The sequence below is a fragment of the Ochotona princeps genome, chromosome 8, assembly GCF_030435755.1.
Source record: "Ochotona princeps isolate mOchPri1 chromosome 8, mOchPri1.hap1, whole genome shotgun sequence".
NCBI lineage: Eukaryota > Metazoa > Chordata > Mammalia > Lagomorpha > Ochotonidae > Ochotona > Ochotona princeps.
In genome coordinates this window covers 16846163-16860559 of record NC_080839.1, presented here as the reverse complement: position 1 = coordinate 16860559, position 14397 = coordinate 16846163, and the positions used below count along the sequence as shown (strand labels likewise).

Genomic DNA, 14397 nt, shown 5'->3' with positions numbered 1-14397 from the left:
GGCTCCTCTGCTTCCAATCCAGCTCTCTGCTTATAGCCTGGGAATACAGCAGAAAATGGCCCAAGTTCTGGCGCGCCTGCACCCTCATCAGAAACCTGCAAGAATCCTGGCTTTGGATCAGATCAGCTCTGTCGCAGCCGTGTGGGGAATAAACCAGCAGATGAAAGACTCTGCCCCAACCTTTTGAATAAAAGTAATTACATCTTTAAAAGGGGTGGGGGAGAAGGGCCTGGCACGGTAGCCTAGTGGCTAAAGTCCTCACCTTGCAGGCACCAAGATCCCATATGGGCGCTAGTTCTAATCCCAGCAGACCCTGCTTCCCATCCTGCTCCCTGCTTGTGGCCTGAAAAAGTGGTTGAGGACAGCCCAAAGCCTTGGAACCCTGCACCCACATGGGAGACCTGAAAGAGGCAAACGGCCCCTGGCTTTGGATAGACTCAGTTCCAGCCGTTGAGGCCACTTCTGGAGTGAATCAATAGATGGAGGATCTTCCTCTCTGTCTCTGTATATCTGACTTTCCAATAAAAATTAAAAATAAATTTTTTAAAAATAGCAAATACATAAATAAATAAATCTTTTTAACAAAAAAAAGGAGGGGAGGAAAAGAGGAAGGAAGAGAGAGAAAAGAGAAGAAACAATGCCCATTAAATAATAACTTCCCATTCCCCAGTCCCTGGGACCTCCAGTGCACCTGCTATAATTTGCCTGTTCCAGACACCTCATGTAAGTGGTTCAACACAGTTTGACCTTTGTGCCTGGCTGTTTTCACTGAGCATGTTTTAGGGTTCTTCCACATTACAACATGCACTATCACTTATGGCACAATACCTTGTTGCTCAACAAAAGAGTTGTATATTTTGTGAATTCTGCCGTGAATTCACACTCTGTCCGCAGAGGGGCTCCAAGCCCTCCCTCTGCTCCTGCTGACGCTCCGGTGGACTGCATCTTGAATGTTTACAGCAATGGCATGCCCTCCCCACAATGCATCCCATCACATGGCTCCAGCACCCCCAGGGTGACCAGATGTCCTCACAGGAAACTTGTTTGTACTGGCAGCTGCCCTTGTGGTTTTATCTGACCTGTGTCTACACTTGATCATAACCAAAAGGTTGAGACACATTCTGACCTCTATCTAGTTTATTGCAACTAGATAGCCACTCCTTTAGAGCCTTAATGAGGAAAGAGGAAGAGCTCAGGTGTGTGGGTCAGGTGAGGACGAGAGCAGGTGAAACACCAAAAGCTATAGGGCTTACACAGAAGAGAGCTGCATGCCCACCTACTCACTAGGACCAGGCAGGCTGGCAGGGGCACCTGCACAGGACCAGTGGGCAGGCAGTAAGAGACGGAGACAGTCCTGTGCTCCCAAGCCTTTCTTGGGGTTCAGGACATTCCCTGAGCAGGTCTCCTGCAGGGAGTTGTAGTTGGTGGATGCAGCACCAGCAAGTGCCCACTGTGACGGAACAGTGGCCCCCACAGTAGATGCTGGGCTGTCCTTAATCACCCCTAAGCCAGACCATGACCACCTGGGCTCAGGAGCCGTTAAAGTTTCTATTGCCTGAACTTTGGCCTGTTTGCTTTTGTCCCGTCGTTAGGTGGCTGTACGAGTCAGCCGGCATTGAGGAACTGGGACAAGGTGGAGGACTCGAGACCAGACAAGGATGACAGCCTTAGTTCTCACATGAGAAAACTGAATGCCCATTCAACATGGTGTCAAAAGCATGGCAAAGTGTAAGAATTCACTTCGGGTGTCCAAGTCACATTTTTGTTTGTTGTTACATGTGTGATTTCCACCTGTTTGATTGTTGTAATGAGGCAACCATGAACAGTCACAAGTGTGACGTTGGAGTCCCTATTTTCAGTTCCTTGGAGTATATAACTGGGCCGTGGACTGGCTGGATTACACAGCAACTCTGTGCTTAATCTCTTCTTTTTTTTTTTTTTTTTTTTTTTAAAGATTTATTCATTTTATTGCAGCCAGATATACAGAGAGGAGGAGAGACAGAGAGGAAGATCTTCCGTCCGATGATTCACTCCCCAAGTGAGCCGCAACGGGCCGGTGCGCGCCGATCCGATGCCGGGAACCTGGAACCTCTTCCAGGTCTCCCATGCGGGTACAGTGTCCCAATGCATTGGGCCATCCTCAACTGCTTTCCCAGGCCACAGGCAGGGAGCTGGATGGGAAGTGGAGCTGCCGGGATTAGAACCGGCGCCCATATGGGATCCCGGGGCGTTCAAGGCGAGGACTTTAGCCGCTAGGCCACCATGCTGGGCCCTTAATCTCTTCTTTTAAAAAGGGATCGGTTTAAGAGGCAAAGTAACACTCAGAGGGACAGAAAGAGACAGATCTTCCATTTCCTAGTTCACTCCCCACACCCTGTAACAGGCAAGACTGGGCCGGGCTGAAGCCCGGAGCCAGGAACTCCATATGGATCTCCCACATGAGTAAACAGGAATACAACTTCTCAAGTCGTCACCTGCTGAGTTCCAGGTGTGACAGCAGGAAGCTGGATTTGAAAATAGAATAGCTAGGACTCACACTAGGTATTCTAATCGGGGACGCCAGCATTGCAAGCTGTAGCTTAACCCACAGCACCACAACACCTACCCTTACGTTGAATTTTTTCACAGCAGTTGCATCATTTTACATCCCTGTGAGCACTGTGTGAGGGTTTCAATTCCTCCTCATCCTCCTCAGCGTTATTCTTTATTGTTGCAGCCATCCTTGTGGGCACGGACAGACACCTCATCGTGATGGTGGTTTGCATTCCCTAATCCTAATGACACTAGGTATATTTTCAAGTGCATATTGCTGTCTTTTTTCTTTTGGGGAGAAGTGATTAACAAGATCTCAAGCAGTTCTCTGAGAAATCCTTCATTTTTTTTAAGATTTTATTTTTATTGGAAAATCAGATATATAGAGAGGAGAAGAGTCAGAGAGGAAGATCTTCTGTCAGTTGATTCACTCCCCAGTCGGCCCCAACGGCCTGAGCTGAGCCGCTCCGAAGCCGGTGCCTGGAGCCTCTTCTGGGTCACCCACGTGGGTGCAGGGTCCCAAGGCTTTGGGCCGTCCTCGACTGCTTTCCCAGGCCAAGAGCAGGGAGCTGGATGGGAAGTAGGACCATTGGGATTAGAACCAGCGCCTTTATGGGATCCCGGCGCGTGCAAGTTGAGGACTTTAGCCGCTAGCTGCCTCACTGGACCTAAAATTCTTCACTTTTACAGGGACAAATGAACAGCTATTACACTGATTGGGCTGTAATGACTGCTACGAAACCTACAGGAAATGCACATGTTCCTGACACTCGAAATCCTGAGACTGACTCTGGCGTAAACTGCATGTTGAGTTACTCCCTGCAGTGCCACATCTCCCATGGGCGCCAGTTCAAGTCTCAGCTGCTCTGCTTCTGACCCAGATCCCTGCTAATGCACCTGGGAAAGAACCGGAGGATGTCCAAAAGCTTGGGAGGTTTGAATGAAGCTCCAGGCTCCTGGTTCCGGCTTGCCCAGCCTTGGCCCCCGCAGCCATCTGGAGAGTAAACCAGCAGCTCTCTCTCTCTCTCTGTGTGTCTTCCTCTATCTTCACAACTTTTATACATAAATCAATATTTTTCGCTGTATGATCTATTTTTTCAAAACCCTTTTGATTTCCACAGAGTATTTAGGAGGTCATCTGCATTGATTCCTCCTGAATACTTCTATTACCTAAATATTCTCCAGAATATTTACATATTTATTGTAAAGTCACAATTACAGAGAGGGATTTTCCGTCTTCTCAGTTGGTGCCCATATGGGATGACTGCATTACAGATGGTGGCCTAACCCACAGTGCCACAACACCATCCTCACATCTAGTCGCTTCCCTCCCATCTCACTGTCCCGACACTAGAACGACTTGGTCTAGTGCAGTGGTCTGACTAATGAACTTTCACATCGGCTTTTCCTTCCCAGAGTAGTTATTCAAAAATCCCTAACTCTGGTTAGATCTCTCTCCTACTTAAGCCTTTTGGCAAGCTTCCCATTACTGTTAAGATAGAATACAAAACCCTGGGCGTGGCCCACAGGTCCTGGATTCTTTGCTCTCCTACCTCGTGATGTGGACACCAGGTCAGGCTTAATAATTTGCCATTCTCCTTCTCCCACCTCCTCCCACACACCCTCACTAAACCAACATCCTTAAATGTTAGTCAAACATGCATTTAGAGGAAGTAGAGAGAATTTTCTTTTGAGTTCAGCAATTCACTTCCTTTAGTCAGAGACCGGTTCCGGAGCAATTCGCATTAAGATTTCTTTTTTTTTTTTTTTTCAATTACAGTCTTGAGTGTGTGTGTGAGAAGGTTTTTTCTTTGCTGTGGGTTTTTTTGTTTGTTTGTTTGTTTGTTCGTTTTTATATTGGAAAGGCAGATTTTACAAAGAGAAGGAGAGATAGAAAGAAGGTTTTCCATCCTCTGATTCACTCCCCAAATGGCCATAACAGCCAGAGCTGAGCTGATCTGAAGCCAAGAGTCAGAAATTTCTGCCGGGTCTCCCACAGGGGTGCAGGCTCCCAAGGCATTGGGCCGTGCTCAACTGCTTTCCCAGGCCACAAGCAGGGAGCTGGATGGGAAGTGGAGCTGCCAGAACTAGAACTGGCGCCCATATGGGATCCCAGCTTGTTCAAGGCGAGGACTTTAGGCCACGCCGCCGGGCCCTAGTTTCTGTATATTTCACACACAGATACACAATTTAATATTCATATGCCCAGTAGAACACATGCTCCATAAAGTTAGAAGCCAAATATTAAAAAAAAAAAAAAAAAAAACCGTCTGCAGGGTGCTGGTGTTGTGACACAGTGGGTTAAGCTGCCATCTCTGGCAAGTGCTCCACTTCAGGTGTTGTCCCCTGCGAATGCACCTGGGAAAGCATGGAGGATGGCCCAAAGCCACAAGCTCCTGCGCCCATATGAAGAAACTCCTGGTTTACCAGCTTCTGACCAGCCCAGCCCAGGCCACTGTGGCCATCTGGGGAGTGAACCAGCAGATGGAAGGCCTCTCTCCATCTCTCCGTAACTCTTTCAAGTAAACACACACACACACACACACACACACACACACACATATGTGTGTGTATCTATATATATTTATATGAATAATTTCTTATGTTTTTTCTTTTAAAATCATGTTTTGATTTTTCAGTCATTAGAATGTACAATTACTAGACCACACATTTGGTGGTTACTATCACTTGTCAGTTCATCCCTTATCGGAGTGTGCCGGCGCAGGCCCCAGGTCTGCTTCCAAGTCCAGCTGCCTGCTGATTTGCACCCTGGAGGTAGTAAGTGGACTGTGTCCTTGGGACCCTATCACCCAGTGGGAGTTCTGGCCTGTTCCTGGTGTCCTGTCCAGCCTGTCTCAACCCTGGCTGGCACAGTATTTGGGGAGTGAACCATTGGCTATAAGACCTTTCTCTGTCTTTCAAATAAATATTTTGAATTAAACAAAGAATGTTCTAGTATTGCCTAATTAAAAACATTGCATATTTGCAGGGCAAACATAAACAGATTACTCCAGAAGGGTGGGACTAAGGTTTTATTTTCTACTTGTACAATCTCATGATGGGGGTGTCTCGGGACGAAGGTGATGGATGGGCTGGATTTGTTCCCAGAGGGGTAAGACCAGCGCATCCTCACACTGCGGGCGCACCGGAAAGCCAGGGGGAACAGGTGCGGGGCCTGGCGACCTCCGGCGAGGGGAAGAGAAGCAAATAAGCTGCCACGGGGACAGTCACCAGGAGGAGCAGGGCGGGCCTGCCCCACCGGAACCGCCGATATCCCCGAGGCCGCCCCGAGGCGCGCGCAGCGAGAGGCGTGGCTCCGGGGAGGGCGCCCCGAGCGCGGCTCTCGCGAGAGCGGCAGAAAGCGGAAGGACGGTGCGTGCAGGATGCGGTTCCTGGTCGTGCTGGTCCTGCTGGGCGTCGCAGTGGCCGGTAAGACCCCCTTCCTCCCGCCCAGTGCACCCGCGCCCCCCGGGACTGCGCGGCCCTCCGCGGTCTGGGCTCGCTTGTCCCCGCTCTCCCCCGCCTGGCGCTCGCCACCGTCCGTCCGCCAGCACGCTGTGGTTTCTGGTCTCTCCTCAGTTCCTGTTCGGAGGCGTCTGCTGTCCCCGAACTGGGCGGTCAGAGCCTAACTGATTTCTCTTCTTTCAGGAGTTGAGAATGAGAATGCAGAAAACCCTTCTGTAGGAGCAGAGTCCGGGAATCCCGCTTTGATTTCGCAGAGCTCGGCTCCAGATTCTCCTCCTGCCGACGAGAACCCTGCAGAACCGGCTCACCCCAATAATCAGACTCAGAATGAACCGGACACAAGTTCTAACAGAACGAATTCTAACAACGCGGAGCCAGCCTCCCAGGTCACGACACAGTCCTTGGCGAAAACAAGCTCTGCTGCCATCGGCAGCTCACAGGTGAACACCCCAAAAGCGACCCCGCAGAGCGCGAGCACCTCGGTGTCACAGCAGCCCACGACGAAGAAAACGACCGCAGCAGCAAGAAGCCACCCCAACTCGAGCCCCGCTCCCACGACCGGCGGCCCCCAGGCTGAGCAAGCCACGACCCCGCAGCCTGCCTCCCAGGCCGAGCAGCAGGGGGAAGAGAAGTTCTCAGACGACGACGATGAGGAGGGGGAGGCCAAGGCCGAGGACGCGGAGCTGTTGCAGGAGGAGGACTCCCCGCTGCAGGAGGAGAAGGTGCGGGGCCCTGCCTCCGGGGAGCCCCGCGACGGCTCGCTGCTGGAACCCGGGAACAGGGAGGTGGAGGAGGTTTTCCCGAACACTGCCGTCAATGCGAGCGCCGAGAGCAGCCACTTCTTCGCCTACCTGGTGACTGCAGCCATTCTGGTGGCCGTGCTCTACATCGCCTATCACAACAAGCGCAAGGTGCGGGACACTTCCCCGGGGCAGGGGGTGGGCTCTCCTCTCCCCTGGGCTGGGGCCGTGAGCACGGGAGATTTATTTCAGACAAATTTCAGCTTTTCCTCACGACTCCGTGAGGGATCTTGACTCTGATCTCGTAAATTACACGTTTTCTTCCTGTTGTCCATTTCCTCCCGCGTGCCCTTGGCTGTCGAGGTAGGTTCAGGATTAGGCGCTGCCCTGATGGGGGAAATCTCCACCCGGAATCCTGCCTTGGGTCCCTCACAGCCTCTGAGCAGCAGAGCCAGGCTCCCTTCCTTGAATTCCCACCTTCCATCTCCCAGGGCAGAAGGACCAACTTCAGTCACTGTGGCTTTGATATCAACAACAGGGAGAAGAAAAGCCAGAAATTCCACAGGACCACAGCTTTTCTTTTGTCAGGGTTTGGCATGAAAGTGATATTGTGTGACCCTTAGCAACCAACCCCAAGGACAAAATTACTGCATTTCCTGTTAAATCCTAAGAGTTTGGAAGCCAGCTTCGATAGTCTGGTTAAAATGGGAGCTTTCAGTTCCATTTGGTCCTAAGGCCCTCAGTGTAAAGAATGAAGGATTGGGACAGACGTTTTATACAGCCGTTCACAGTCCCCCCGGGACACTATGTGCCACGTCCCAGTGTCCAGGTTCAAGGCCCAGCTCTGCTTTCACTCACCTTTCCTGCTGATGTGCACCCTGGAAGGTAGTGGTTGATGAATCCCTTGGGTCCCTGCCACCAGTGTGGGAGACCCGGATGGAGTTCCGGGTTCCTTGCTTCCGCCTGCCCAGTGCTGGCCATTGTGGGCATCTGCAGAGTGGACAGCCACAGAGAGAACTATTTCTGTTTCTCTCTTAAAATGTAATAATAAAATAAAGAGCAAAGATTTACAAAGAATGAGGAAAAAACATTATAGTAAAAATGTGCATTCAGTTTTCTATGTCCAAGTGTTTGCCGTGCAGAGTAATAACCTCAGAAGCAAAGTGGGAGTGATTAGAAAGTGAGTGTAGTTCTGGATGAAGCAAAGCATGGGCCAAAAGGGTGCTTTGTAGCTAAGAAATAATTATGGATTATGATGTTTTAAAAGGGAGTGTCCCTGAGCTCTGGGGAAGAATTGGCAGATCTTTGAGTAATTTAAAGATTTATTTATTCTTGGGTTTGGCGCAGTAGCCTAGTGGCTAAAGTCCTCAACTTTCATGTGCTGGGATCCCATTTGGTTGCTGATTTATATTCTAGCAGCTCTACTATCATCCAGCTCCCTGCTTGTGGCCTGGGAAAGCAGTTGACCATTGCGGCCACTTGGGTAGTGGACCAGCAGATGGAAGATCTATTGGAAAGTCAGGTTTACAGAGAGAAGGAGAGACAAGAGAGAAAGATCTCCCATCTGCTAGTTCACTCCCCAAGTGGCTGCAACGGCCAGAGCTAAACCAGTCTGAAGTCAGGAGCCAGGAGCTGCTTTTGTGTCTCCCACGTGGGTGCAGGGTCCCAAAGCTTTGGGTTTTCCACTGCTTTCCCAGGCCACAAGCAGGGAGCTGGATGGAAAGTGGAGCAACCAAGACATGAACTGGCACCCATATGGGATTCCAGCACATGCAAGGCAAGGGTTTAGCCACTAAGCCATCATGCCAGGCCCCCCCCCACCTTTTTTTAACTTATTTGAGAGCCAGAGAGGGCTCCCATCTCCTGATTCACTCCCAAATGTCCTCACTAGGTCAAGACTGGGCCAGGCTGATATCAGAGCTGGAACCCCTTCCAGCTCTTCCACATGGCAGCAGGGAGCCACTGCCTCCCAGGGTGTGTCTTAACAGGGATCTGGAGTCACAAATTGGAGCCCAGATTCACACCGGACACGCTGACGGGGAGTGAGGGCAGCCTGGCTGGCACCTGCCAGGCTGCTGCCTGCCCCCTGATTAAGTACTCTGAATACATCCTTCAGAGGGGCACACGCTGGAGCTCACAACATCCTCCCTCCACCTGTCATCTCCTGTAAAAGTACTGTAAGACATTCTAATGTGATGGACCCTCTCCTTGTTAAAATCCTGATGACTTGAATAGGCCTCTTTGGGCGAACTGTGCTCTCTACAGTCCTAACAAATGGGTGATGATTGTAGAGATTGAACTGTCATAACAGAACCACCCATTTATCATTTCCTTCTTCCTTTCCCCAGATTATTGCTTTTGTCCTGGAAGGAAAAAGATCCAAAGTCACTCGGCGGCCCAAGGCCGGCGACTACCAGCGCTTGGACCTGAAGGTAAGGAAGGAGGCAGGCTCGTGGGAGGGAAGTGCAGGATCAGATGGATCTGGCAGTGCACCTGAATGTGGGGTGACAAGAGCAGCCATCTCTGTGGGTGCTGGTGCCAAGGACCTCACCTACAATGCCAAAACTAGAAGCACTCCACAGTGACGGAACATGGGGACAGGCTGGTTCAGGGCCTGAGTGATCTTCCTCAAGTTCCACTGTAAGTTGACGGCCAAGTCGGGGCCTGATAGCAGCGTCCGAGACCCTGGGTCTGAGCTTCTGCATCACACCAGTGCTTCAGAAACTTCACTGACATCTGACCCTCGCCTTGGCAATCATGATAAAAGCCAACTCTGGCTCGCCAAGTATGCAATGGAGCCCATTCCTACATGTCCATTCCACAGTGATGCCAGATGCGGCTAGAACCGCACCCCCTGGATACACATCAACCCAGAAGCACGCAGGCCTGTGGGTCCCCAGATCAGCCCTGTGTTCATGCAGTGGGCCCAGGTGCTGCCAGTCCGTGCGCTTGCCACCCCACAGCGGCAGAAGCTGAGCTGGATTCTCCCAGAAATAACTGTTGGAGCAGGAAGAGTGGCCCCACCAGCCCCAACACCCACATTTCTACTTGTGCTTACTCACTTTTCCCTTCTGTTGAGCAACAGGGAGGACATTGGCCAAGACCAGTCGGGGTGGCCTAGCTAAAAATTCTTCGCAGCCTGCCTGCGGGGACACTGTTGACTTGCACAGCTGATAGTGGCTATGGAATAAGCCACTCAGCTCAGGGTATCTTTACTAACTACCGTTGACTAGCTTTTACTTAACTAACAGTAAGCTTCACAGTTGGCTCTGGCTTGCTACTTCCCCTCTGATAATAGATTTTAAGGTCTTTTTTCTTCCCTGATTTTCAGTTAGGGGGAAAAAAATACACATGCAGTCAGAACAATGCAGTAGAGTGCATTGTAGAGGCCAGGATTCCCATGATCCCTGTCAAGTGTCTTCCTATTCAAAAATGACTTTACAGATCATCTTATGTTCTTTTATTTTAATTGATTGCTGTTCATATGGCAGTGGATCAGTTTATCTTAATTCTGAAATTTCCCCCAGAACTGCAGCTCCTGTCATGTCTTCCCTCTTTCCCAAATTGCCAGAGTATTGTGAGTCCCCCTGAGAAGGGGTGCGTGGTACCAGCGGATTGTGTCTCTCGTTTCAGCTCTGACTGGTCTTCAAGAACCTTGTCCTCCCTGCTGATTTGTTTCTAAATCAAGAAATGAAGAGAAAAGTCCTGTGACCTCGGAGACATCGTCCTCTGGGGCTTGGTGGCGAGTCTGGGCTGGCAGCGGTGGGGGGGATTGATTGGGGTTTGGCACTTGCACTTTGGTGATGCTGTTCTCCTGTGCCCCCTTTATTTATGCTGGTATCTCCCTTTCCTCCTGAGTGTGAGCGGAGGGTCATGTGGAAGCATGACTGTGACCAGAGGGAGACCCCATCCCTGGCAGGCAGTGCTGCTGACCATCCCTCCTTTGGGCCTTGAGTTGGTGATAAAGGAAGCCCTTGACCGTGGCATTGCCCTCCCCACCTAGGAGCAGTCTACAGGTGGAGGAGCTTTTCCACTGAGGCCTCTTACTTGGGGGGATGTGCCCCAGAAAAGAAAAACGAAGAGATGGTGAGGTGCTGATGGGCAGAAGGCTGCCTCGGCCGCGTCGTTCTTCCAGAGGCTTCAGCAGCAAACCAAAACAGCAGGCTAAAAACACGCTAGCCTGCTGAGCCTGCGTTCTTCATGTTTTTCTTACGTTTTATATTCCTTGAGACAAAGTGAATCAACTCCCACTTTACTGAGTGTAAAACTGAACCTCAGGTTTCTGAAAGTAAAGCCGCTGCTCACATTGTTTGCAAGTGTGGTTATGATTATTGATTCCTGTGGCCGTGCTCAATAGGAGCTCTTTGAAACGAGGCAAGCTGTGAGAGGGTTTCAGTTAGGGTCAGTGGTTTTCCAGAGGGTGTCCCAACTGCATTTTGCCCCTTGCTGCCTCAAGTGGGCAAAAGAGACATTTAGCTGCCAGCTGGAGTCTGTGATCATTTCCCCTTAATCTTAATGATCTTCAGATCTGATATAAGATGCCAAGGGTAATTAGTAAAAAAAAAAAAATCCTCCTTCATTCCATGTTAGAGATTATTTTACAACTTAAGAGATCTCATAGGTCACCCTGGGATGACACTGTTCTTTGTAGTTTTTAAGGCTGTCCTATAAAGCGGAGTCCAGAGAGAGATGTTTCTCCGCTGATCTCATAGAATTGCAGTGTGTGGAGTGGTGAGCAAACTGTGATTCTGTGCTGTGAAAGAAGAAGGTCTGAGGAGGGGTCATCCTGGCTGGCACATGTTACTGTAACTTATAGCTGGCATGGCAGATAGTGTGCTTGCTGGCATGTTTATCTCTGCCTGGATGCCAGTCTTGTCAGACTCACCCCCAGCCCGAGGCATCCTGTTGGCCTCCTGTGGTGTCCCCCAAGACGTGGTGAGTTGGCTCTGTCTTTGTCTTTCCCTTTCTTCCCTTGGCCCAGCTGCTGTTTCTGTCTGTCTGTACTTTGCTTCCTGCACCCCCAGGGCTCCCCTGCTATCATCTCCTGTCTGTTTCTCATTCTGCTGTTTAACTTCTCCAGGAAGTGTTGCTTGTCTTACCTTGCCAGTCGCTCTCAGAATTTCTAGCTCACTTTGGTCCCTGTCTTTCCACTGTGTTTAGCCGGTTACCAATGTTTTGGTCACCAAATCCAAGGACTCAGTCTTGGCCTTGGTGGGATTAGACACTGTTGGTCATCCAGATCAAAATGCAACTTTCTTGAGGTCTGACACACTATTCTCTGCCTTACCCTATCCTGGTGGGGTACAGGGGCCTCTGACATCTCCTCAGAAGTGATCTGTTCTTCATGCTCCTGTGTCTCATGGCAGAGAGAATCCTGATCTTAGGAGGACTGGTCTTTCCAGAATGCTGGCCCTGATCTGAGGCTTGGCTTAGAGTAGACATACGGACTGGTACTTGCCACTCTGCACTCAGCCGCTGCCTGCCTGCCTTTGCGTCCCAGCCAGCACCCTTCCGGCTTCTGGGCCTTCTCCCGGCTGCAGTCTCCATTTCCCAGCTGCCTCTGGACAGGTCTTAGCTCTGTTTCTCCCTGCTTCTACTTCTCTTGCTTTCCCCAAATCTACTTATTTCTGCAGGGGCCAGTGCAAGTTTTCCCATGGACCTTCGTAACTGCCCCACCCCATGAGGCCCTTTCTGTTCTTTTCTGATGGCTCTTGGTAATGCCACTTGCTCATTTTGGAACTCCGGCAAATACAACTGATCCTTTTTTTTTTTTGTAAGCAGTGAGCATGCTAGTCATGTTTAATGAAGAATACATCTGGCAAACTAGGCCTGCACCTCAGGAAAGAACTGAGAGCCCAGAGCAACCAATATCTGATGTTTTTCTGGTCTAAACAATTAAGCTCCTGAGGGACAGCCTGTGGCACCATCTTTTGTATCTGCCAAGCACAGTGACATTCTTTGGGGACTCAGAATTACTTGCAAAGCAGCTCTCTCTCTTCTTAGTGGTAAAAGTGCTAGCAAAGTGAAGGAACTGAGGGCAGGGGATTTTTCTTCTTGCTATCTGGATGTGACACAAGTGAGGGTTGCCGGTTGCCGTGACCTTATACTTGTTGGGATTTGCTCTTAGGGGAAACAGGAAGAAAGCTTGGTTTCAGGAAGTAAGCATTGGCAGCCAGCAGACGTCCACATACCGTCCTTGAGACCACATTAGCTCAGCTTTTGCTCAGCACACCACCACTTGGGCAGAAAAAGTACAGTGGAAGTTAAGGTTGTCTTCAGAAGGGCACTGAAGGAGACAGTGCACACCAAAGGAAAACTCACTTTCAGCATGGTTCTTTCTGAAAGGAACAGTCTCAGAAGGACGCTTTCCCAGAGATGGTGGGGATGAGGGCGAGCTGCGGCATCTGCAGAGGCGGTGGGGGGCGGGGAAGGGAGGAAGCGCGTGGAGCCCAGTCGTGGACAGCAGTGAACTTCCCTTCCTGCCCCCAGCTTTCCGTTGAAGTGTGATTTCTGTTGGGAGGAAGCTTTGCTTCTGTCAAGGCTGTTAACTGAGGAGCTTGCTTTCTTGTCTGCTACAGGCACTGGGTAGAATTACTTAGAGTCCACTCCTGGGCTCTGAGTTGGGAGGCAAAGGCCAGTCCTTCTGGAAGAGCCATGAGAACTCAGCACGACTTGACAGCTCACTGTATTTTCTCTGGTGTTCTCCTGCCTCCCCTCCCCACGGCCCATCCCCCGATTGGCGGGAGGTAGAATTCTGTATCTTTCAAATTCCCCCAGTGGCAGTGTACACTTTTCTTCTCCAGCCTGTTGCCACATGGTCAGGATAGTGTGGTATGTGCAGTGAAAGCTGGAGCAACTTGCACACGCACTGTGAACCATTTGCACATGGAGGAGTGTGTGCCCTACATCACACTCTGCTGCTGCCAGGCTGTTTTCTGAAAACCCTCGACAGGAACGCTGACTGACTCTAGCTTTGCCTTGCTTAAGAATCCTGGATTATTTTCAGGTTCCATTTAACATCCAGAGGCAAACATGGCTATCAACCCAGCTCCACAGTCAAATCTGAATGTACCACCTATTTCCAACCAGGAAACTTCTGTGACAGGTTTGGTCTGAGCTGTCTAGGATTGGAAGCTGCCAGCAGAGCCCCTCCCGCTTTGGTACCTCCTCCGATTCCTAAGACTGCTTTGCTAAATAAATGACTGATCATTGCAGTGGGTTCCCTTCTTTTTTTATCTACCCAGTTAATAGATTGCCACTGTTTTGCAATGTTTTATATTTTTAGCTTTTTTTGTAACAGCTGTAATAATTTTCTTAAAGCTTATTGTGATAATTATTTTTTGGCACATGTTTTCCTGAGCTTCTATAAATGCCATCTCAATGTAGTTTTGTGTCAGTAGACAGAAACCAAAATAAATTTCAAATATTAAAGCAATTAAACCATTAAATTTATTAATATTACATCAAAGTAGGCTGGAATAAGGCCCTTAGTATTTTGGTTTACCACAAGCATTGTTCTCCAACGTTAGTCTTGATTCACCTTCCTGTCAGACCTGGGTATAGATCAGGCATTTCTAACCCAGAATTCAAAATGCTCAGAAGCCTACAACCACATTCCATACCATGAACCTGTTTCATACACAAAATTATTTTTAAAATA

General features: G+C 49.8%; 1 protein-coding gene across 1 annotated transcript; it reads left to right on the top strand.

Moving 5' to 3' along the window:
• The first annotated feature begins 5915 nt into the window (after positions 1 to 5915).
• TGOLN2 (trans-golgi network protein 2) lies at positions 5916 to 11053 on the top strand. The gene is made up of 4 exons (XM_058668335.1): positions 5916 to 5961; positions 6181 to 6908; positions 9086 to 9169; positions 10371 to 11053. The coding sequence occupies exons 1-4, from the start codon at positions 5916 to 5918 to the stop codon at positions 10374 to 10376; spliced, it is 864 nt and encodes a 287-aa protein (XP_058524318.1). The 3' UTR covers positions 10377 to 11053.
• Positions 11054 to 14397: the final 3344 nt, after the last annotated feature.